The following is a 26,487-nucleotide window of genomic DNA, read 5'->3' on the forward strand; positions in this document are numbered from 1 at the left end:
AAAATTTGAAGAATTAGGAAGTATGGTAGTAGAAAAAATATTTCCTCGTAATGTTGGTATTAAACATGCCACTAATTTTGTTTGGAATGTTTTTGCATTGATATATTTGACATGACACTCAAAATTATTCAAAATGTTCATAGCTTGTTCATAGCTCATAGTATTAAATTTTGGATTATTTATGTAATCACTACATAGTATAAAACACAGTCACTTTCTCTGTCCTTTATTGTATGCCATATGCATCTTTCAAACTACGCAACAGATTTTGATGCGGTTTTTTAATAGATAGTGATTCAAGAGGAAGGTTTTAGTATACGATTTATTAGGTTTAAATCAAAGCGGGTGAAGCCGCGGACGGTAAGCTAGTGTTTAAGTTAGAACTGTATCTTCAAAGTTCCTTTACTGAAACATTTTTTACGCACATAAAAAGTAAAAATAAAATAAATTACTGAGACAGTACACAAAAAGCATGACTGTTTCCAGACGGTCCAAACAATTTAATACGAAATTTAAGATACGAAACTTTTTATATCATTAATCGTTTAAAAGTGATCAAATATTTAAGATGATCGAATTGTGATATCATTTATGATCTCATCCGATTCGGATGTTGGGTGTTGACTGTTGACCCTCGGATTTGAGGGCTATAGTTGTTGATCGATTTTGTGGATTTTTAATGTGTTTATAATCGTTAATTTTTATGTAGGTTATATTTTTGACGAGGTTTCGTTTTAAAGCTTTTTAAATATTTTTAAAGCTTGCATAAGTAGCCGGGTTGTAAAAAACTTATGTTGAATGAGAATATTCTGATGATTTTTCTGTGCAATTTTGTTTTGTCGTGTTGTCTGTATTTATAGTTATAGAAATTGCAAAGTATAGCGCTGAATATTCTACATAACTAGTTGTGCCCCGGGGTTTTATCCGCATTGCTCCGCTTGAACAAACAAACCTTTGAGCTTTATAATATTAAGTAAAGATATACTTATTTTAGAATCGTATCTAAATCTTATTACAAAACTTTGGATGCAGTTCTCTCTCTATTCGTGATGAAAGTATTGTACAGTTTTGACGTTAGCAGTATAGTATTCCCAGACAGCACCAAGTCCACGTAATGTTGAGTCGTGAGATGGAAACACGATCTAATGAACCGCTCCCTTCTGAGTTTATTGTTCTGTGATTCAGCATGATTTAAATTGAACTGAGAAGGTATGGATATGAAATAAATAGACCAGTGTGTGAAGGAACTTTTGAAGTACATGTAGATACTGGTTGAAATGAGGATGGAAGTATGTATCATATATAGTTTAGTACCGTTCCTCCCGCGGCTTTGTCAGCTTTGTCTAAAACTTAACAAGTTAGGAAAAACATAACAGGTTGTATAATATCTCAGCGAATTCATACATAGTTTTCAAGATCTAAGCAAACATAGGGACTAGAAACATTTATACAGAGTGGTTTTGTATTTGTTGGGTAAAATTGTATTAGACAGTTTAAAATCAAATCTTGAATAACCAAATAATCAAGTTTGAAAGCATTGCAAGCCATATCCAAGCAAGCCATAACCCAGATATTATATGCTATCTAATTTAAATTTTGTATGAAATTTGCATTACATATTTACTACGATGGAACCTTTGAAAATTTTGCTCATAATACATAGATACCTATGTAAAATATTTTAATATTTACTATGTCGTTTATTATATATCCTGTGTGCGTATATTTGCCGTAAAAATAATGTAATTTTATAGAAAAGTTAAGGTATCTTCTGATACAAAGCCTTATAAAAGTTCCTAATTTTTTATTTCTTTAAAATCTGCCCTTTTTAGCATCAACTAATCTTAACAATATTTTTAAGTAAACACAAACATTAATTCATCGCGTTTCGAAATATTCAAAACAATAAGATATTGAATGTATATATGTGGTGGTGGTGTGACTCAGCAGTGATGTCATGACGTTCAGCCTAACTTAGATACGACATAGCATTGTATTGATGTAACTTAGTATCTTAAGTGGTAACTAAGTTAGGTTATAGTTGTGTGAAATGATTACCATTATCTATACTGATATTATAAAGCTGAAGAGTTTGTTTGTTTAGTTGAAGGCGACAAACCTAGGAACTACGGGTCCGATTTGAAAAATTATTTGAGTGTTTAATAGCCCATTGCATCTTTTTTTCTCGCGTTCTATCAGGGCATGCATAGCATCCCCCTCATTTTGTGTATGTCCTACCACAAAAAACTTGTGGGTTATTGACTCAATTTGTGTGTTCTTGACAACATAAGAATAAAGTGCCCACATAAACTTATTCTTATTTTGCCCTGGGCAATTGTCGGAGTAGAATATGACATCCTTGGCAGTAACATGATCCCTTAGGTACTTCATTAAACAACTGCCTATCTCATTCACACCTCTATTGGCCAGTCCTTCATGCCAAAGAAAGCAGTATCCTTGCTTGTTGTTTATCTCGTAAATTGTAAAGTTATAACAAGACAGTCTTCGTTTGTAGAAAAAATCGCTTCTATCTCCACTGGGAACAGTTTGAACAGCTTGCAAGTCAAAACACGAAACTACAGTAGTGCTGGCACATGATTTTAAATCATTTTCTTTTTCTATGCGACTTTGATTCTTCTCATTGATGTGATAATTATAACTCTCTTCTTTCTGTTGCTTTTCTTCAACGGATAGATTTTTAAAATTATCACAAAACCCACAGATATCTTTCTTCGGTTGAAAAAATGAGATATTGTACTCAGTGTTAAAAATGGTTTCATACAGATGTTTTTTAATAGGTTGAATATTTTCTTCTATGCACTTTTTAAGATACAATCTGTACATTTCTGACAAATTCAAATCCCCGTTTAAATATTTTCTTTGAGTTCGTGCTCGACAGTAGTGTGAATCTATGAGGGGAAATTGTTCTATATGCCTTCTAGCAAAATTTTTTCTTTCTTCTTCAATTCTTGGTCTACCAGAATTTTTATGACCACCTCTTTTATCTTTCTCTAGAAACCCAGTATTTGATATTTTCTTTGTAGCTGTATGTATGACTCTATTATTTATGTCTAATGTATTTTTGAAAAATGTCTTGCAAACTTGCACTCTATTTTTTTGTATGTTAAAGTAATATCCATTATTGTATGTTCTCTTACTTCCAGGTTTTATCATTGTATATTTAGGCTTGATAGGTTCAATATGTCTAACTAAAAACTCACGTTGTTTTTCAACATCTGATAGAGCCCAGTAACTCAAATGAATTTGTTGCCTCTCACTGTCGCTTATTTTTGATGAGCATTTAAGCCTACATGTTTCAGTACAGCTACTTTTTACTTTCTTACCAGAAATTTCTTTACCAGAGCTGGTTGTATAACATTGGCCAGAATTACGCTTTATTTTTCTAATATTTTTATGCCAATTCATAGGCTGACGCAGCCGTTTTTTAGATTTCACTGGAGCATGAATGGTTGTATCATCTTGTCTTGAACTTAATGTTGTAATACTGACAACAGATTGAGGAGGAATGTCAGGAATTTCGTCTGTTGAAATATCAGAGGATTCAGGAACGTATAAGTCATTTGAACCATCTGAAAAGTCTTCGTCAACTTCTGACTCTTCTGCTAATATAACATTGTTTAACAGATTATTATGATGCACTATTTGTGAACTAGTTCCTTCTTCCAAGACAGTATTCTGAAAATAAGATAATAATATTTAGAATTCACGTATATTTTATGTTATATAATAATTTAAGAATATAAAAACTCTACCTCAAAAGTAAGTACTATGCGGTTACTCTCTGATAGAATAGAATCACTGTTGCACAATTCGTCGTCGCCGTCTTCCTGTAAGAAAATAGTTGAGTATAATTTAACAATATTTACAAACCCAATTTGATAGAAAACATAGCATAACTTTGATAAGACTCTTTACTTACTTTGTTTTCATGATAAGAATTAATGTTATTCTCCTCGTTATTTTTGTTAACCAGTTTTAAAATACGCATAGATCTACTTTCGTAACACTTTTTATGCATGTTTAGCTATTTTTCTTATTTAAACAAACACGAAAACAAAGAATACTTATACTCTAAAAAGAGCACGAAAACGAGTGGGTTTTAATTTTGTCAGCGGAATGACAGACAACATCATGCATGTGTCAAAAGGAAAACGTCAACCAGAAATCGCAATGTTGCCAGTTACGAAAAGTAACATTTCGATTTGTTACTATAAAGTGTAACTATTTTCAGTTCCAAAATGAAACAAATAGAGTTGTTACTGTATGAAAATAAAATAATCTCACGTTACGAAAAAATATTGGGTGTAACAATTGAACTGCATTCAGTTATCGACTTGTTACTCTTTGGAAATAGTGCGTAATCGTTTTGGGAACAATTTCTCACACTTATCTCCAATTCACTAAATTTCGAATTTGTTACACTTTGGAACTGAGGTATCGATATCAACTTGAAATCGGTTCAGCCATAAACATACAAGCTACATAATTACTTCATAGAGAGTATAAATAAAAGATTCCAACTTTATCGTAACTACTACAAGTTTATGCATTGTTAAAAGATTGTTTATAATAATTGTAAATGAAATACGAGTTCAGATGTTAAAGATTATACTAATGGTAGAGTTGTGATTGATGTCTCAATAATAGTCTAAATTACTATCATTATGTTTATTAATTGTTCCTTTATTATTGTAGTCTATTTCGCTTAGATGGGACTTGTCGGAAACGATTATTTTTTATAACACATTTTATAATATGTATAACTATGGACTTATTGACTTAAAAGTAGCAAGTATTTTAAAGCATGAAAAAGTTGTCTAGTTGTATGATGATAAAGAAGTTTTAAAAACCTATTTGCTGCTGGTATATACGCAAATTTTTCGTGGTAGAAATAACGGAACGGTTGATATAAAGGGTATCAGGCATACATTTTTAGATTAATCAATTCACAATCCATCATCTTTAGCATTCTGATAGTATAGATATGAAAGACTTCAGTTTTCCATCAAAATAACTTTTAATCTTATAACAATTACATCCGTCATATACAATCCAAATCTATTGGCCAACTATTGGCCTACGATTTCATACACATCGCTATGTCGTTACTCATTAACACATAACCAGACTAGCAAACAAGTCTGGAACATGAAGATAATCAGGTTGCATAGTATTCGAGCTAATGAAGGAGACTTCCTCATACTTGAAGCTATTCCTGCGTCTGGCTACTCGCCAGGCGCACAGGACGCTTAGACGAGCTGGTTAATTAATATTTAATATGTCTGGATGTAGATTAAACTTGTATGAATAAATAAAACTGAAAAGTTAAGTTTTAACTGTTTGAAAAAATTTGGAACGGAATTTCCTTTTTCAAGTTTTGCTTTTGTACTTACATAGGTATATTAAATTAAATATGTGTTTAGTTTAAATTAAAATAAAGCAACGTATTAAGAACCTCTGATACAAGACTATTTAGGTCGGATTGGTCATTACTGACTCCTGAATGCAAACAGCTGAGTTCAAAGACCTATTTTTTTGCTTTCATGATAAGTAGAATAGAAATTCCCTACAAGGCACTTAGAAAAATTGGGTATATCTTCTACCAAAGACCTTAATTCAACAGCACATTGTAATCGCTCTCATCGAGAAAAATTTACATTTTATTAATTAATATCTGTCTTCTTTCCAGATATCCGACATAGTGGTCGGGCAAGAGCCAAACGTGACGGCCCGCGAGGCGCTGCTAAGCTGGGCTCGGCGCTCCACAGCCAAGTACCCGGGCGTGCGGGTGTCCGACTTCACCTCGTCATGGCGAGATGGCCTGGCTTTCAACGCGCTGATACACAGGAACCGCCCTGATCTGATAGACTGGCGTAATATCAGGTAAGGATTAAGTACCAGGAAAAGGTAGACTTTGAATCTATTACGATGGAAAGATGACTAAGATGAATAGCTGGGTATTGCAGTATACGTAGACCATGCAACTGTTTAGGAAAATTGTTGCAAATTAACCAATTGCAGTTTTAGGTAGGAAAATGTTTACCAGACCTAAAATTTCTCCCCTTTTTTTAAAGGATGATTGGTTACTTGCTCTCTTTTTTTGTTCAATTACATTTGAAGGCAGATTCAACAGACTCTTCATTCATTGATAAGCTTATCAATTCAGAATGTATTTTATACTAATATGCGTATTTTAAAATAATTGCCCAAGGTTGATAATTGTAATCATTTTATCTATAACTTCCCTAATCTTTATTACTGTGATGAAAATGTCATTTAATTTTACAGATCAAGGCAGGTTCGAGAGCGCTTGGAGACAGCCTTCCACGTCGTCGAGAAGGAGTATGGAGTCACCAGGTTGTTAGACCCCGAAGGTATGTATTTAACAATAAAACTGTATCATATAAATGTGCTGTATTTTGTATAGATTATGTTTCCATTTCTACGATTTGTTATTTTGCATTTTCTTCGATATTTAGGTATATCTTCAAGTACCTGATCTTCAAGTCCATCTAAATAACGTATTGAATCCTTCGTCCTATTATAGTATCCAGAAATTTTCTATCATTTCAAATAACATGCAAAATGTTGTAAGGTTGACTTAGTTTTAATTTTACAATGTTCACCTATAACAGTCTGTTTTTATTTTTTAATTAATGTAGAAATGAACCCTTCCAAAATAAATTTGATTTGTCCGTCCGTACTATATGATAAATGAATGTACAGGTCAATGTTTTGTCGGTTCGATCGTTTGTAAACACGCATTTTCACAGTCCACTGCGAATGGACGCAATTAAGGCGTAACTAGATCAAATATTTGAAATAGCAAGCATTTCAGTATAAAATTTCATTGTTATTATTCATTTTTATCAGTGTATAACTGTCCTAAAAGTAAATACTACATAGGAGGTTGCTCTAAACTAAATAAGCGGAAAATTCTTCTGTTTTGCTTAAAAGAAGCAACTTCAAAAACTCTTCATAATTTGGATACGACACACGCAAGGCACAACTACTTCAATCTTCTACTACTACTATGTATACAGACGTATTAGGAACATAGCTCGATAATTGAAACATAATATTCTCAACAAACATATCCAAAGTAATGGATTGAGTCACAAAGGAGAACCATCAGACTCCAGACAGGTCTTTACGAGCCATTGTTTACGCTCCGGTGACGTGTAACTAAATACCGTGACGTTGTCTGCACGCTGGTACTATATGAGTGTGTTTTATAGAATTTTTTATTTATTACGTCGTGGTGGTGAAATTGTACAGGTTGTTACCTTAATTTTCTACAATCTTTGTAAATTTCTAGAGTTAGCCAAGATTAACGGGGTTAGAGAATATAATAAATAAGAAAAATAATGAGCAATCTTAAATGTTTTCTAAATAAGATCATAATTCCTTAATGTAAGTATAAGTTGGTTTAATACCTTCTTCTACCTGAAGAAGGCTCTGCAGCCAAAAAAAAAGTGTTAAACGCATATCATATTTTGATAGATTGTATAATAACAGTTTAAAACAAATCAAAAATGAGCTTTTATGCACGTAGATATAGAATCAATTCACATATGTTTTCCGTAGTTTTATTCCACGTCTCAAGGGCGTCATTTCCTCCAGAGCAGGCAAGCGTAAATAATAGTTCTTTACTCAAGACAGTACTGTAATTTTACTCTTCACCTGTGTCGTTTGAACTCGTGTATCCTTTGGCATTTAACGTTGACTATTGTTAGAATGTCTAGTGATGAAATAGGGCTGGATCACTATTGTCTTTGTCTTTTTCTATTGTATGTTTAGTGGTTTGTGTAAAGAATGACAATGTTAATGATATGGGGTTTGCTGAAGTATAAGTAACTTAAAAAAAGAGAAGGTTCTAAAAGCTGGTGCCTTCCTTGTGGTCCCATTTATGTTGGGTTTAGTTCTGAGAATTTGAAAGTGATTTAGTTTTTTGTTAAATATTATCTCTCGAATAACTATGTTGAGAAGTTATCAGGATGGTCAAATTTATTTCTGCTATATTCGTTTCTCTTTCAAACCAATACTGTAGGCTTATTTTATACTCTGTAGTCTTTATTTTTTGAGTCTGATTAGTTATTGATATAAATTCGTGTTTATATTGTTCATAGAAATATATCTTTCGCATTTACCAACCAACATGCCCAAATATGCCGTTTGGCTCATAGCCTATTTTTTCGATTCTATCCAATTTAAATTAATTAATCGCAAATTTTGATAACACTTATTTTGATTGATGCTAAACAAAGTGCTCCATCTATTCCAGACGTCGACACACACGAACCGGACGAAAAGTCCCTCATTACATACATCTCATCCCTATACGAGACATTCCCTGAACCGCCCGCTGTCCACCCGCTGTTCGACGCTGAGTCTCAGCGCCGCGCCGCTTCGTACACTGAGAACGCGGCGCAGCATCGCGCGTGGTTACACGAAAAATGCTCTCTTATGCAGGTAAGTTGGATAAGTCTACTACTAGTAGTAGTTAGTAGTTAGTAGGCCTCCTTCATAATGTGCCACAATTGCCGATCTTTGACTAGATAGCGGCTCGGGTAAGCTGGATATAAAAGTAAAATAAAAGGATATAATATAGTGATTTGCTTTGGCAATTTCCATGATAATTTATAATCCTCTGTTGTATTATGTTGTTAATTATATCAGGAATTATTCTTTTTTCATAAATTTGAACGATAGGTAATGAAAAATTCCTATTCTTAAGATGTCCTATAACATCAGGAATATGCTTGGTCACAAATTTTACCTTCTGTGATATACCAGATATTAAACATTTTACAGCACTTAAATTCACTTGACTTTTTTCTGCAAGAGACTTTTTTTACAAGTTCAAGAAAATTGATATTTCATAAACAATATTGTGACATAAACCAGCCTCAATAGCAGAACATATTCAAGGCATTCCTTGCTCAATTAATCCAATACAAGATAATATACTAAAATGTATACATTACATTTTCCAGGACCGTGCTTTCCCGTCAACTTTGATCGAAATGAAAAAGCTACTCAGCGAAAGCACGCGTTTCCGCAACGAGGAGGTGCCGCTCCGGCAGAGGGACAAACAGAAACTCTTCCATCAATACCGGGAGTTAGAGGTGAGTTTGGATCAAACTGTAAAATTTCAATCTCAAATAATAAATCAGTTATTCAACTAGACTTCGTTTAGAAGCACTTTTGAATCGTTATAATACAGAAAAATAATAATTTACCACTTTAATTTTTTTATGTATTATCTGTGGTGTTCATTATCTTTGGATTCCAATTGAAATAATGTTTAGAAGATACAGCTAAGGGTCTTTTATGGTATGAAGAAGGCATTTGATGTCAATTTTTCTTTTCCGTCTATTTGTACTTGAATTGTACCTTGTATTGTACAGTCTTGTTATTGCCAACTTTTTATACAAGAGCCATAGAAATAATCAAAATGTCCATGCCAAAAAACGTTTTATATTTTATCTAGTACTAACATCCTATTCGTTTCCAGAAATACTTCGAAACGGTGGGCGAGATAGAGATAGAACCGACTTTAAGACCAGAAGCGCTAGAGCAAGCGTGGTCGCGCCTGCTGATGGCGCAGCAGGAGCGCGAGAGAGATCTCGCTGATGAGATCCGCCGGCTTGAGCGGCTGCAGCGCTTGGCGGAGAAGCTGCACAGGTGAGTGGCGTGGGGAGTGGGGAGGATACAGCGGCTAGAACCGCTGGAAGGGAAGGAATAGAGGCAAAGGTACTAGCTGCACAAGTACCGCTGCAGCGCTTGGCGGAGAAGCTGCACAGGTGAGTGGCGTGGGGAATGGGGAGGATACAGCGGCTAGAACCGCTGGAAGGGAAGGAATAGAGGCAAAGGTACTAGCTGCACAAGTACCGCTGCAGCGCTTGGCGGAGAAGCTGCACAGGTGAGTGGCGTGGGGAATGGGGAGGATACAGCGGCTAGAACCGCTGGAAGGGAAGGAATAGAGGCAAAGGTACTAGCTGCACAAGTACCGCTGCAGCGCTTGGCGGAGAAGCTGCACAGGTGAGTGGCGTGGGGAATGGGGAGGATACAGCGGCTAGAACCGCTGGAAGGGAAGGAATAGAGGCAAAGGTACTAGCTGCACAAGTACCGCTGCAGCGCTTGGCGGAGAAGCTGCACAGGTGAGTGGCGTGGGGAATGGGGAGGATACAGCGGCTAGAACCGCTGGAAGGGAAGGAATAGAGGTGGAAGTGGTAGCTGTATAGGTAATTAGGTTGGAAAAGCAGCTGAAACCGCTGGAAGGGAAAAATACTGCCAGACGTATCAGCGCAGGTACAAAAACAGCGCTTGACGAATAAGCTGCACAGTGCAGTATGATGGGCATAATACAAAGAAACAGAAAGTCAAGCAACAAATGTTATGTTCTTTAAATTCTGGGGGTTTAAAAAACATCAGATCTATCCAACAATCTGCAGATTTATCGTGTATTTAATCTGTACCATAAAATTTATGTCAATTTATCAAACATAATAAATCGACTGTAAAAACTGTATTTTAAACGCGTATTAATTTCCAGGGACATAAAACAAACAGAATCCACGCTAGACAGCGTCGAACGGCACATCGAAAGCGAGATCCGTCGCATGGAGCGCGGAGTGCATCCCGCTGAAGCTAAACTTGCTGCAGAACAAATTGAACACGAACTGCGTGCTACGGAACACACTATTAGGGATATGTTCGCGGATGCGCAGGCGTTGAGAGACGGAAGATACCCGCAAGCTACGGAGCTGCAGAGGAGGTCAGTAGTAGTAGAATACAGAATTATTGACAATAATAATTGTTACTATGTGTTGCATGATTTATAAATATGTGTATGTTCGCAAAATGCCACTTTACTATCAGGTTAATTCCTAAATCACTTGCTTCTGATTTTAATATGACTATTTTAGAATAATATATTATGTTATTATTGTGCCGTTTTACTTAATTTTGTAACAAAACATTTATCAACATTAAAAATTGATAATAAGCTAAATGAAGTATGTATTTGAATCTTAATTTATTTAAATATTTATTGAATTTAAATCGTTCGTGTGTAGTTAAAAAAATGATGAATATTTTCATAAGTAATTGACAAATATCATAAACAAGAGAGGACCCAGATTAGAGCCCTGCGGAACACCAGAGAACAAAGATACGGGATGAGAATTATATTCAAGTATTCTCATCATCAAGATCTAATAAATGCCTTAGTTTAATATAAAGAAAGAAAGAAAGTGCAGTAAATTGCGGGAATTAACTAACTGAACAGTTTTTGTCAAATAGTTGCATGTGATTAACCTTATCAAAGGCTGTATAATTATATGGCATGAACTCGTTGTTAGCTATGTTTTTACGTGTTATCTATAAATGACCGATTATAATTCTATTATTCCAGAGTACAACAAGTCCACGACCGCTGGCTGAACGCTCGTCAAGCGTTCACCGGGCGTCTGGTACCGAGACTGTCTTCCGTGCGTCTCCCCGTGCAGCAGACCACGGTCCGGCGGGAGACGCGCACGGTGCTAGAGACGAGGGTCCACGAGACAGACCCCAGCTTCCAGCAGCTGCATGACGCGACGCGCTGGTGCAAGGAGCGGCTGGTGAGTAGACCAATAGAGCAGTAGACCAGTATACCAGTAGACCAGTAGACCAGTATGCCAATAGACCAATAAATCAATAGACCGGCAGGTAATGATAGTTGCAGTAGACCACAGAAGATAGTTGTGGAAACAGCAAGTTTTTGAAATAAAGATTTAGCAAGCGCTTTGGGATGAGCAATTTTTAGTAAAAACAAAGAAAAAATTAAAATTAGAAGGAATAGACAAGTTTTAAAGAGTACAGTATGGATATGGGACAGATTTTAGTTCTGTTTCACTGTTAAATTTTTCTTTACGAACAAAAAATTACCTACTGAATACAATATTTCAGCAAAATTACATTACAAAAGAAAATAATTTCTAATCAAAACCACAATACCTTTGCATCTTAACAATAACAAAGATATAGATCTTAAGTAACATATTAATATCTATTTTATTACAGAAAAAACTACACGAATCGGAGTACGGATCGGACTTACCGTCCGTACAACATGAGCTGGACAAACATCAACGCGAACACAAACAAATCGATCAGTTCCATTCTAAGGTGAGGTATTTGTTTAACTAGCTTCATGCTCACGGTTTTGTTTATGTGCACTTCGTAGTACATACTTCCTTTTAGAAATGCCTTGGATTGTCCATACATTTTTGTTTTCCCCAAATCTGTCTTATTGATGCGATTTAGTTCAGTTTAAGCGTTAAAACATAACGATCGATAATTATTTACAAGATTTATCTTTATTAAACTTCTGTCTCTTTCTCTTACTCTATCTGTTTTTTTATATGCACGGGAAAACGTGAATTTCAACGTATAAAATGATGCATTTTTTATGTACAGCACTGTAATCATCACTTACTCTATAATAATACTTTCTCTATACAATTCAATAATTAAATATTATTATTTTGTTTTCAGGTGGAACAATGCGTACACAACAGGTCCAATTTCAACGGCGAAGAATTAAACCTATACAACCAGCATTTGAGTCAGCTGCAGAAATCATATGCTGATCTGCTGTCAACAAGTACAAAGCGGTAAGGAATATATTATTGCAGATCATATTTTTTTAAAGATAAAAAGCCTTTATAAAAAAAATGTATTGAAAATTTTGTGCGATCGTTTCAAAAAGTTTTTTTTTTAATCGTACAACAACATCTTACACACGTATTTTTTGTTAAATGATAGGTACTAGTTTAAAAAAAAACCTTAATGGATATTTTTTTATCCTTTTTTTACATGTAAAAACAAGTAAGTATTGCTAATATTTAAAGTAAACAACATAATTTATAATTTTAACTAAAACGTTCTCACTCATATTAACGACAAAATGTTTCAAAACCTTAATAATAAATAAATAAAAATGTTTTTTTCTTCCAGTATATCAGATTTAGACGCTCTCCAAGATTTCCTCCAATCAGCGACGGCGGAATTAAACTGGCTCAATGAAAAGGAACAAGTTGAATTGTCCCGCGATTGGGCGGATCCGCATATTAACTTACCTGCTGTACAACATTATTATGAGGTTTGTTGCTTTTTTATAAAAAAAATGTGTAAAAAATAATTTTTTGTGATGTAAAAATGTGAAAATCTTTGTTGTTGTGTACATTCAACATTATTGAGGTTTGTTTTGTGATATCGTAAAAAAAAATTCTATTTTTTGTGGTTTTGTAAATAAGCTATTGGAATAAATTTGTTAAAACTGCTATGCATTAATAAAAAAATGAAAATATTTAAACTTCTTTATGTACTAACTTATAAAGATAAAAATAACTCATGTAGAAGCAAAATATGATTTACAAGTATTATGTTATATTTTGGTTGGTTATAATTTTATTTTCTTACCAACTAATTTAATTTTAAATATTCGTATAAATAACATTTTTTCTAGTCGAGAGTGATGAAAATGTAAGATAAATTAGCGTGTTCGTGTAATTGCAAAAAAAAAAGATTACATCAAAACAACAAAAAAAAATTTTTTTTCATATTGTAAATAAAATAAGTAAGGATATAATAATAATTATAGTTTTCATACCTCATGTAAATAATCATTCACCACATTATCAAATAGCTATTGTTAAAAAATAAGTTGTTTTGTTAATATTTTATTTTCTTTCCGCGCAAGCATTCATTTGGAGACGATAGCGAGGTTTGTTTCACACGATTTATTTTTTATTTGTTTTATTTGTGTTTGTTATCTTTATTGATCTATTTTAAGCTATATACCGTGGTATCGAATTTATATTTCAAAAATGAAAAGTTATGTTAAATATTGCAAAAAAAATCTGCACATACTTTTTTATTAATTATTATTCTGAAATCGTCAAAGTTTTTGACTTCTACAACAGAAGCGAAATAATTCTACACAAAAATTTTAATTTCCCTGTTTTTATTAAGTATTATTATTGACACAAAACAATTTCTGTCCGTTCCTAGATAAAATCTCATTTGACATTTACATAAATAGCTGTCCCGCCATCCCAGCACAGATAACATAAGATACATCAAAAAAAAACTCTATTTTTTTTTCTACCAGCAATTGATGTCATCCCTCGAGAAGCGGGAACTACAGTTCAGCAATGTGATAGATAGAGGAGAAGCATTGATCGCACAACATCATCCGGCTATGAAAACCATAGAGTCGCATTTACAGGTATTTTTTCAGATTTGGATGTTTCTTCAGTAGTTTGAGAGTCGAATTTGCAGGCATTTTTTTAGGATGATTTTCAGTACTTGGCAATAAGTGATTTTGAAAAATCATAGATTCACGAATATATACAGATATAGATTTATACATATAAGAAAATCACTGTTTTGAAATAGTGTAGTACGTACCTACTTCAAATAGATCAGACCGTACTTAAAAATTATGAAAAATGTAATAAATGTTTTTCACAATTATCTTCAAATAATGCATTTAAATAAATACTTTTTCTATCTTAAAATATATTTTTTATTCCAAAGGTGATGCAATCTCAATGGGCGTGGGTGTTACAACTGACACTCTGCCTTGAGACACATCTCAAGCACACGACACAATACCACAACTTCTTCGAGCAAGTCACAGATGCTGAGAAATGGATACAGAAGTAAGTTTTTTGTTTTTGTATTTTAAATTATAGACAATAAATTTTAAATGTACATTCTAATAGATTCAGAATAGATGTTTGTAAATCTTGCAAATTGTGTAGGTTCTTCCCCTTAACGTTTATTTATTTATTTATTTTGCTTTCATTTCTATCTCATATACTTAAATTTTATGTATCATCCACAGGCGAGAAGAAGCGCTCAACACGACGTTCTCCCAATCGGAATTCACCCTAGATGGAGGGGAGAGGTTACTAAAGGGAATGCAAGAACTACGCGAAGAACTTAACGAGCAAGGGGCGCTAGTAGCTCGCCTGGTGGAGGAGGCCCAGACGGTTAGGCCTGTCAAGTTGCGACGGGCTCCACTCACAAGGCCGATACGGGCGGAAACCGTGTGCGCTTATAAGCATGCTAATGTAAGTAGATATGAGATTTTTTTTTATAAAATTTGTTGGGGAAAAAATTTTGGTAAGTGTTGGTGTTAACATTTTGGATGTGTTTTGATACTAGATAATATTGTCAGCGTTAAAATTTTCGACGTTTTCCTATACTAAATAATATTTTCACTTGTCAGCGTTAACATTTTGGAAGTTTTTTGATACTAGACAATATTGTCAGCATTAACATTTTGACGTGACAACGTCTTATAATTCGATAGCGCCGGTTGCACGCACGAAAAAACATGACTCATGCGGGGTTACCTCGCTCTGAGGCGTTCCGTGTAGGCTTGAAGTGCAAGCGAGAGCGCGGAATGAGCGACAAAGAAGCACAATCGGTCTAATGACGTTGTCACGTTCAACTATCGTCAGTAAACCGACTTTACAGACAACCAATTTTTTTAAATATTTTTTCATAATGGGTACAATTTGTCGGCGTTAAAATTTTGAACGTTTTTTGATACTAGATAATGCTTTTGTTACTCATTCGACAAAATCGTGATCAGCAGGTTAATATACTTACTAATACACACTTTTTTTGGTATTGTTATTCATCTACTGTTTTTTATGTCAAGGACAAATACATCTTCCTCCCACAGATCGCGATCGAAAAGGGCACAGCGGTGACAGTAACGGACAATTCCGGGCGTGTACGTTGGCGTGTACGGCTCGGTGGAGCGGGCACTGAGGTGCAGCTGCCGGGAGCGGTGCTGGCGCTGCCGCCGCCCTGCCAGCGCGCACAGGACGCGGCCGAGCGCCTGCGGGCCGCGTACGACCGGGTGAGTGCCTTAGTGACATTGGGATACCCCTTATAGTAAAAAAAAGACGGGTTGCACTCCGGGAGTGCCAGCAGATGTGAAAACTTGCTTATTGTTCAGCATGTTTGATATTTTGGAATGGTATCCGTCTTACGCATAAGGGCTCAAAAAAAAAAAAAAAACATCCGTCACGCTTTTTCGATCAGGCCACGTGTCCTGACGCGAGTTTAAGATTTTATACCCAACGCCGCTAAAGAAGTTTTCACTTCAAAAATAATATTTATTAGCAAATTTTACATATTCGGTTCACAATTTCGCTCTGTCTTCTGAACTAGGTTGCCTGGCAGAGATGGCTTTGAGCCATAAGGCCGCCATTTGTACATTTAAAATGGTTTTGTTTTATGTACATACTTTTATTTAAGTATATGTACAATAAAGAGTAAATAAATAAATAACATTGGGATACCCCTTATAGTAAAAAAAATAATATTTATAAGCCAATTTTCGGTTCACAATTTCGTTCTGTCTTCTGAACTAGGTTATTACCTGTATGATGTATCTTAGAAGTACACAGTATGACTTGTATAATACGCCAAAATGTGTATTATATCAGCCCAGCTGCGTAATATTCGAGTTTGATTGCGTATATTAATCAGCATAGCTCTTCGATGCAGCAAAGCCAGCATAATCCGCAATACAACCGGTAAAGTTTACAGAACAGTTGGTATAGTTCACAGCACGGCTGTTATAGTACGCAGTGCGGCTGTTATAATACGCAGTGCGACTGTTATAGTACGCAGCACGGCTGTTATAGTACGCAGCACAGCTGTTATAGTACTTAGCACGATGGTGAAAAACTATTATTCCTCAATAAATAAAACAGAATTTATCGTAAAAACAAGTTACATTATTATAACAACTTTTTATGTTTTATCATACACCTGTTATCTTAAACTCGCTAGAAATGAAAACAAATCAAATGTTTTAAATTCACAGCTATTGAAGCATAGAACTTAACACAGCGTCTTTCGACTCAGTAAAATTTTGTACTATAATTCTATAATCGATAATGTTTTACGTGCATAACAAACTTTGATCTTAATGACTCACAAGTGTAAATAAAGCGCTTAAGCAAAATAAAATATTGATAACTAATTCCGTCGACATTCTGTCAGTCACGTTTGTGTGTGTGCTGAGTTGTGTTTCGTTCTGATTTTCGATTTGTACATATACTAAAACCTTCCGTTTGAATTACTATGTCTATTTAAAAAAAAACTATCTAAATCTGTTGCGTAATTCTAAAGATTTAAGCACACAGACACAAGAACGGCGAAAAGTGACTTTGTATTATACTATGTAGTGATAAAAAAGTGCTAAATTAGATAGAATATAGATAATATACTTCAAAATATTGACAGAAATGTGTCTGTGTGTGTGTCGAGTTATGTGTTTTGTGCTAATAGTGTTGTTTTTCTGCGTAAAGGTGATACAGCTATGGCAGAGGAAGCAACTGCGCATGCGTCAGAATATGATCTTCGCTACGATTAAGGTGGTGAAGGGATGGGACTTCCCGCAGGTGAGATTTTTTTTTACGTACAGTAGAAAATAAAAGTAGAATATTCGGTTGTTGATTTCTTTGTTGTAATTTATGAAGTTAGTTAAATACTATTATTTTTTTCTCATTTGGGTGTATCCCTAACTATTTTATCAAAGACTAGCTGAGTCGCGCGGTTTCACCCGCGTGACTCCGCTCCTGTTGGTCGTAGCGTGATAATATATAGCCTATATTACTCGTGGATAATGTAGCTTTCGAATGGTGAAATAATTTTTAAAATCGGTCCAGTAGTTTATGAGCCTATTCATTACAATCAAACAAACAAAGTTTTCCTCTTTATAATATTAGTGTAGATTTAATTTATGTGATCGATTTATTTTTGTTCTTTAAAAATTTATATAGATGAAATAAAAAATGTCACATCGTCGCATTTCTTTGTATGTTGAACAGGCCTAATTTCTTTACAACATTTTTGAAATAGATTTTTTTAATATTTATGAATAGGCAACATATTTAGGATATTATTAATTTCCGTAATTACATGTTTTTTTAACCAGTTCGTAGCAATGGGCGCGGAACAGAGACAAGCGATACGCCGTGCGCTGAACGAAGACGCTGAGAAATTACTAGCTGAGGGTGATCCGGCTGATCCACAATTGAGGCGGTTGAGACGGGAGATAGATGAAGTCAACCGGCTGTTCGATGAGTTCGAGAGGAGAGCGCGGGCTGAAGGTTAGTGAAAATAAAAAAATTACAAAAAATCACGAAAAATGTGAAAAAATTAGGGTACTTTTGTGTGTAAAAGACGGACATGGACCAAAGGATAATACTGCAACAAAATTAATTTACCACATACCTACAAAATTTCTAATTTTTTTAAATTAGTAAATTAATTAACATTATATTTTAACATCATATCGATCAAATTTCAACTGGAACGGAGACGGGGCGTATAACTAGTTTTAATCAAGCTGTTCATATAAAAATACGATTGTCAAAATTCTAGGAAACTATTCGATAATTGGCCTCGGTACTGATGTTAAAACAATTGAATAATTGTCGTCTTTTTTGTAAGTGGGTTACGAGAATTCTTTGGCCAAATTAAAAGTAGAATTAAAGTAATTGCCACTTAAAGGTTAAAACATTTATCTTTTGGGTTATGTGAAAGAAATGCTGTGCAGTTTACTGACTAAATCTATAGTCAGTAGAAACTGTAAATCAATTTACTTTTTCAGTTCAAAGTGTTTTTAAACGGAAAGGAAATGGTCTATTTTTTATATCAGTGACACTACTTACTCTACGTAATTACATGAAAAAAGAGCGTGTGTTAGAAGTGAAACCGCTTTGACAAGATTCAAAATCGTCGCCTTACTCCATGACGTGACGGTATTGCCATGACGCGACCTAGAATTTTTGTTAGAACGCGCCTAAAGAAGTTTCACCTCAAAAATATCACACACAATATTATAACAGAGATATTTTTTAAAAAGTTTTCAAAGTAACATTGAAAATTTAATATCTATAAATGAACTTGCATAACTCGAGGAGTAAAATAGCACAATTACCATAAATATACATTTATCTGTTATATTGGTTCAATGATGATAAAGCGTATTCGATTAATTAACAGCAATCATTTGCCTTGTTTACAAGTGCAAGTGACAGATTGATAAATTATTTGTTTATTGAGTTAACTAGATAGAAATAAGTTAATTTAGTTGGCAAGTTTATTACCTAACTAATAATATAAAAAAAGACATGTGAAACTTTTCAAATGTGATCAAAAAATCCAGGAAAACAGATGCTACTGCATCTAACAGTAACATAACTATCAAAATATGTCATATCTACGACGATTTCGTAAGCATAATCTACATAATAAAAATTCATCGCCAAATCTGCTTAGCGTAAAACTCGAGAACGGTTCGACCAATGCGGTTTTGCATAGCTTCTATCGCGGGCCTTGAGCGCGGGGACCGAATCGGGAATTCCGTAACGAAAAAACCTCACGCTCCCCACTCCGACGGGCGGAGGTGTGGCTTGAAGGCATAGCATGCTATAGCTTTACCGCGGCAGTCCCCGAGTGCCACACGTCGTTTTTTTTTTTAGTTTTTGTTAAGGCATAAGGAAGGAAAGAAAACACTTAAAAGGGACAGTAGAGCAGACGGACGTCTGACGGGGCAGCTAGTGTAAATCTAATATGCAACCAACGTTGTTAATTGTGTTATTTCGCCACAGAACAAAGCCTCTAATAAACAATGGCTATGAGTATGACATGTCACTCGGGAATACAGTAGCTTTCTCTTGAAAGTTTATCCATATCTCAATATAATATATAAATCTCGTGTCACAATGTTTGTCCTCAATGGACTCCTAAACCACTTAACCGATTATAATAAAATTCGCAGACCATGTGCAGTTCGATCCAACTTGAGAGATAGTTTTAATCTCAAATCATTTTAGAGAAAGCGGGCGAAGCCGCGGGCGGTAAGCTAGTTCCTCTTTAAAATATTACTCCCATACATTAAAAATGTCAAGAATACTTTGCCTGCCACAATATCCGTACAATATCTATATACTTCCTGCGCACGTGAAGTTGAATTAAAAATAAAGTTATTAGTGTCGTCTCACAAGCGATCGGGTTGACAGCGCGCGCGCATCCTACGGGATAGTTGTCGTAATTAGTGTCATGTGTAGTGCGTAGTTGGTAGTATAGTTTGGAGTGGGTGCATTGTTTTTTACTATTGTTGTGGTAGGAAATGAAAAATTGAAATTAAAAAAATATACCGGCCGAATTGATCCTCCTTTTTTTGAAGTCGGTTAAAAAATATTTTTTGTGAAATTTTTGGTTTGGATTTTTAGGAAAGTTTATTTTTTTTTGTGGTAGATTTTGAACAAAATAACTTTTTATTATGAATTAAATTGTATTAGAATTTCTGTGACCTGTTTTTGAAATCGGTGGATTTTTTTGTGGTGAAAAGTAAAAAAAAATACACTTTTGAGTCTATTTTTTTTTTAATGACTAATGAATAATTCTTACTTCAAATATCATGTTGAAAAATATGAATCTTTTTTCCTAATTAAATAAACTAAAAATGACTAATTTTTATATGCGCACAATTAATTATTAACGTTAATGTTTTTGCTAGAACTAAAATAAACTATTAGGGCACGTGCAAATTTTTCTATTTCCTCAGAGAATCGTAGTCAATAATAATGCATTGATAAACTAATAATAAATCGAAGCAATCGCCAAACAAAATATCGAAAGTGTGAATAAATTAGAACTGAAAGTAAACAATAGTGAATATTGTAATTTGAACCTTATTTCAATGGGATAGAGTTGAAATGAAGAGGATAAAGCGAATATTTTCTTTTGGAAAGGGAGGTGAGTTTTCATTAAATAAACAATTTTACTTTGTATGTAATGATACGTCCTGTTTATTATATTTAATACTAGCTGCTCGCCCGGCTACGTTCGGGTAGATATTTTCAATTTTTTTTGCAGTTATTATCCTAAGTCCTAATTGAGACATCCAACAAAGCAAAAATCTTTTAAATCTGTAGAATCGTTATTAAGTTATATGTTAAGTCACTGGCAGGTCTTTAATCTTCTTATATATAAAAATGAATCGCAAAATGTGTTGGTAAGCGCATAACTCGAGAACGGGTGAACCGATTTCGATAATTCTTTTTTTATTATATTCCTTGAAGTACGAGGATGGTTGTTATGGAGAGAAAACGAAACATGTACCACGGGCAAAGCCGGGGCGGACCGCTAGTTATTAATATAGATAGATTAGATTCACTTCTGCTAGATAACCAATAACAAGTGATTCTTAAACACAGAAATTGATGGAATCATTAATATGGACAAAACATTTATTTGTAACTAGACTTCGTAAACAACTTCTTTAAGTTATACACTCAAATTATTTTCATCCCCGTGGCTCCGCTCCTGTTGTCGTAGCGTGATCGATAAATGAGCTATCTAACACCGAAAGAATTTTTCAAATCGGACCAGTAATTCCCGTGATTAGCGCGTTCAAACAAACAAACTCTTCAGCTTTATAATATTAGTATAGATAAGCATGAACTATTTACCTACTCTCTTGACATAAAATAATTTCTATATACATTATTATCAATATGTTTCATTTTAAAATGAATTTAAAATAATGCCCAGGTCAAGGTGACTCTACGTTTTGGAAACAAGATATACCTCTAGTAGGTAATATCACAGCACGTGGACGCAAGGAAAGCCACAGGCATTTAGCTTGTAAATAAATCTTATCAAATAAAACTAGTGGTCCGCCCCGTCGTCACTCGTTGTACATAAATAGACTATAGCACTCAGGGATCATGTATATCTAAAAATGATTTTTTTTTTAATCAGTCTGGTAGTTCCTGAAATCAGAACGATCAAACGAACAATTCATCTTATATTATTTATTTACTTATAATATAAATGTAAAAATTTATGAGAAAAGATGTATGTATGTTCCTCTTTCATGTGAAAACCGCTGAATAGATTATGATTTTATATTTGGCAGTTTCTTATGTCCGTGGGTTCGTCCTCGGACGAAACTGCGTGCCATTAGATATATAAATCATCTTTTTACAAATCTCGTAAGACGTCCCAACTCTGTAATGGAGCTGACGTCATATGGTCATAGGTCTATTTAGATAGTAATCTGTAGTAATCAAGCTAATGGCCAGTAGTATAGATGTTTGCTAAATGGCCACATTCATAGTATGAATTTCATATCAATGTCAAAGGGAATAGCGATAAAATAGCGTATGTTGAACTGAGAATCCTACTAATCTTATAAATGCGAAAGTTTGTGTGTATGTGTGTGTATGTGTGTGTTTGTTACTCTTTCACGCAAATACTACTGATTTACTGAACCGATTACAATGAAATTTATCACACATATAGAGGGTAACTTGGATTAACGCAAAGGTTAGGTTTTATCTAGTCTACTATTGGTCCGATTTGAAGAATTATTTCGGTGTTAGATAGCCCATTTATCGAGGAAAGTTAAATGCTATATACCATCACGCTATGACTAAAAGAAGCGGAGCCACGGGGGTGAAACCGCGGGGAGCACCTAGTATACATATATACCTAATTACTATAATAACTTCTTAGGCAGAAGGTAGAGATGATTAAGAGTTAAGCACTACCCAAAACTAATATAAGAAATATGATTAACATAGTTCCTAGGTTACATGTTTCCATAAAGACTTAAAGGGTCCAAAGTACTCCAATTATTGGTCAAAAGGTCACATGACATCACCGAAACACAAGGAGTGGGCGAAACGCTCTAGGTGTCAAAGTTAATACATTGTAGTATGTATTAGAATTAATTCTATCATGAAGTCATGTCTCCTTACGTAATTGATCGGTTTACTCGTGAGATAATAGTGTATTTTTTCTTTCGCAATTTCATGTAAAAAAGAACGTGTGTACCGAGGACACTATTACCATAATAATATTTCAAATCCGAAAGTTTAAATATGTGTTAATTGCGAAGATTTTCGTTACTTTGTCATACAAACAACTACTGAAACGATTTGGATAAAACTTCCTGTCAGGTACCTTAGATATCATAGTGCTGATTTTAAAGCAATGCGTTATTTGAAAATTTTTATACATAAGCAAGTAATTGAAATTTTAAGCCCCATAGGTTCTTCATCCAATTAATTGTTCAATACAATTTTCATTATTTGCCTAATTTTATCGCAAATGTTCTCAAGGTGGTAACCAATAATTCCATTTTATCCCGTGATGTCATCAGCAGTTATTGTCCTTGTGGTTGATACCGCAATTTCTATACCGTAGGCGCGTGTGGGCCTGTGGCCACAGTGCAATGGAATACAGTAGCCAAGTAATAGGATATATTTTATATGCTAGTTGCACGCGGCTTTGCCCGTGGTCAAAGGAAATACGCATGGTAATGTAATGATTCAACGCGGTCAAAAGTAACCTATATCATTTATATCGTTTCTTTAGCCCCTTTACAATTTTTAGTCACAAAAAATCATAAGATATTTAATCGCTCTGTTGCGACGTGAAAGAAATACACACTAACAAACATTCGATCGATAAGAGTTCTATCTTTTTTTTAATTAATCCAAAAATATTGACCTCTAAAAGAAAAGCTTAGAAATAATCTAGCTTTCTACGAAAGATTTTACAATAGGAGATTACGTCGTTATGAAGTTATCTATAAACACACTTACAAAAATAAAATTAGTGGTTGATAGCAGGAGTGGATAAACAATTACACGCGTTTTAACCTTAATGCGAAATTGAATTTCAGTTCGGACGTTTTTTATGTAAAAAATAACGTTAACGAAAAAAACTAAGCAATCTTGTATCAATATATCAAACATTCGATTCTAAAAACAATGCCAATAATATCTGTATATTTCATTGTATAAATGAAAAAAAAAAACCTTCAATAAAGTAACAGATAATATATTTTCAGACGCAGTCTCACGCCTTTCTTCGAACTGTTGAGTCAATGTTCTTTTTTACTCTGTGCACATCTCGCCCGCTCAGTTTTATTAGTTTTGTCATACCGTCCACGATACAGATCTGAGTTTACATAAAATGTTTTAAAATGATACGTAAAATATGTTTAGTGTATAGAAAGAGATCTGTGGAGAGGCGTTGGTGGGAATATCGATTGTCAGGTGCCTATCCGTGTCTAGACTACGTGACCTTGTGTTTTTTTTATCTGTGCTCTGAATGGACAGTGTTATTCATAGATTTTAAGTTTGTTTATGTTGAAATCTGTTGAAATGTTGAATGAGTTGGAACTTGGGAAGGGAATGCTTTAACGCTTGCGTTGATTGTCGTTTGATTTGTATTGATGTGAATTTATTCGGTTTGTGTACGAATATGAATTGTGATTAGTATAATGCTTTATTTATTTCGATGTGTAGATTAGAGGGATTTGTGGAATGTGACAGACGAATATACTATACTGGAATTAAGTTTGTTAGATTACGATTAAATTTTTAAAATTGGACATAAAATTATAAAGGGATAATTTGTATTAAATGAAATGTGGTCTTATTAAAAAACACACGCAATTGGCAAAATAAGACTTATGATTACTTATAATAAGACTAATCTTGAATGAAGTAAATATCATTGGTAATTTAAGATTTTAAATCAAGCATACTCGATGTGAATTAGGTCATATATTTTGAAGTCTGGATTTTGTGTGTGATTCATGCTTGGTTCTTCAATTCAGATCAATATTTAAACTTACGTAAGTCCTAAAGAGGTCACAAGTTTGGTAAATTGCCATAGTTAGAGTAATATAGCGAACGATAAAAAAAAATAATCTACATGTATATGTTCACTACATTAAACAATAACTGTATTTTACTTAAAAAGTACCAAGATTAAATATTCTAATTATTTCTTAAAAAGGATTGAAGTACATTGTTAAAATATATCGTGATAAGAATAAAGTGTTATCCTGTATTTAAATAAAAAAGTGGTTACTTTTGTACTCGTATAAAAAGATATTGTTCTAGATAAAACATAAACAATGTGATATAAAATAATGATTATTATATTAGTGAGAAATACGGAAATTTTTCAGTATTTTAACCTTATTCCAATAAATCACTGAATTGAACTTGTCGTAAGGTTAATTGTGCCAATGCACGAGGAATATTACCTTGTTATACTTTTATGTGATCTTATTTTTAAAACTGCAACTTGTAGTTCAATCTCCTCAATTGATAAAATCAAGAAATATTGTTGAATTGGTCGCTAATAGAAAGCTAAAAGAAATTGAACCTTATGATTATAAGGATAGGATCCATTTTACTATCTCCATTACTATGAACACAAAAGTATAGGTAATATCGCAACACGTGGAGGAAAAACTTTTAGATACGATAGAGATGACGATAAATTTTTTTAAACAGTAATATATAGATTTAGAAAACGGTTCATTTTTAATTGACATGCATTTAAATCATCAAAATTGGCACAGGCAATTCATTTTGATTTGAAGAACTATATTTTAAATGTACTCTTAAATATTGGTTTTAGGTATATACATTTTAATTAAACGATTGAAAATAGATGAAGCTGTAGAAATGATGCAGCATATTCGATTAAACGTTTTAAGATTAATGGTCGATAAAAATCCCTGACCTAAAATGATAAATCAATGTTCTACTCGTGGATATTGCTTTGATAAAGTGAGAAGAACAAAAACTTTATATATAGCTCGCAAAAGCTAGGATAGAATTTATGTGTTATTTTGATACATAAGCTACATCACTGCCAAGCACATATTATGAAAATCCGTTTAGTCGTTTTCGCGTGAAAGCTTAACAAACATCCATCCATATCGTATTTATAATATTAGTAGGATTTCCTCTTAACATTCTACATACATTATTATGTTAATTTAGTAACTGGTTCATAAAGTACATATTGCTAATATTTGTTATTCCCCCTGCAGAGGACTCGAAGAATGCAGCGCGAATCTTCACGGAACAATCGTCGAACCTTCTCGAAAGGCTCGAGATATACGAACGGCAGTTGCACGAGAGGATCGCATCTCATATACCACGAGATCTCGACTCGCTGGAACACCTGGTACTGCAGCATAAGGACTGGGAGACCAGCCTGCTGGCGTTGGCCAATGATGTACAGGAGGTGCAAGATACTTTTAGAGGTTAGTTTGGGCATTTATTTGAAGAAAAAGAGATGAGAAATAAGTACAAAATTAGAAGATTCTGTCAGTCATTTTTAGTGCCATAAAAAAATTAGTAGAATGTCTTTTTGCTAAAGAAAATAGCAAGAAAAACACTATAGGCGATGCTTTTTCATATTTTTGGATGGTCGGATTTATTTCAAATGGAATATTTTTTTTTTTTTTTTTTTTTTTTTTTTTATACAAGAGGAGGCAACAGAGCAGACGCGTCACCTGATGTTAAGTGCACTGCGTCGCCCATAGGCACCAGC

The 26,487-nt window shown here is 34.0% G+C and overlaps 1 protein-coding gene across 11 annotated transcripts in view; it reads left to right on the forward strand.

Moving 5' to 3' along the window:
* Nucleotides 1-26,487, forward strand: part of LOC123701748 (microtubule-actin cross-linking factor 1) — a 266,616-nt gene that overhangs the window by 135,073 nt on the left and 105,056 nt on the right. For 10 of the 11 annotated variants that reach the window (XM_045649283.1, XM_045649291.1, XM_045649282.1 and 7 more), the window contains 17 exons: nucleotides 5,711-5,904; nucleotides 6,310-6,395; nucleotides 8,306-8,493; nucleotides 9,018-9,149; nucleotides 9,539-9,708; nucleotides 10,580-10,801; nucleotides 11,441-11,645; nucleotides 12,088-12,192; nucleotides 12,562-12,680; nucleotides 13,024-13,168; nucleotides 14,180-14,296; nucleotides 14,608-14,732; nucleotides 14,918-15,146; nucleotides 15,767-15,946; nucleotides 17,409-17,501; nucleotides 18,038-18,212; nucleotides 25,982-26,197. In XM_045649283.1, coding sequence (XP_045505239.1) covers nucleotides 5,711-5,904; nucleotides 6,310-6,395; nucleotides 8,306-8,493; nucleotides 9,018-9,149; nucleotides 9,539-9,708; nucleotides 10,580-10,801; nucleotides 11,441-11,645; nucleotides 12,088-12,192; nucleotides 12,562-12,680; nucleotides 13,024-13,168; nucleotides 14,180-14,296; nucleotides 14,608-14,732; nucleotides 14,918-15,146; nucleotides 15,767-15,946; nucleotides 17,409-17,501; nucleotides 18,038-18,212; nucleotides 25,982-26,197 — 2,701 coding nt within the window. Of the gene's footprint in view, nucleotides 1-5,710; nucleotides 5,905-6,309; nucleotides 6,396-8,305; nucleotides 8,494-9,017; nucleotides 9,150-9,538; nucleotides 9,709-10,004; nucleotides 10,185-10,579; nucleotides 10,802-11,440; nucleotides 11,646-12,087; nucleotides 12,193-12,561; nucleotides 12,681-13,023; nucleotides 13,169-14,179; nucleotides 14,297-14,607; nucleotides 14,733-14,917; nucleotides 15,147-15,766; nucleotides 15,947-17,408; nucleotides 17,502-18,037; nucleotides 18,213-25,981; nucleotides 26,198-26,487 lie in introns of those variants that run through there. The other variant, XM_045649287.1, reaches the window with a different exon arrangement.

Source organism: Colias croceus, chromosome 22 (assembly GCF_905220415.1).
Source record: "Colias croceus chromosome 22, ilColCroc2.1".
NCBI classification, from domain to species: domain Eukaryota; kingdom Metazoa; phylum Arthropoda; class Insecta; order Lepidoptera; family Pieridae; genus Colias; species Colias croceus.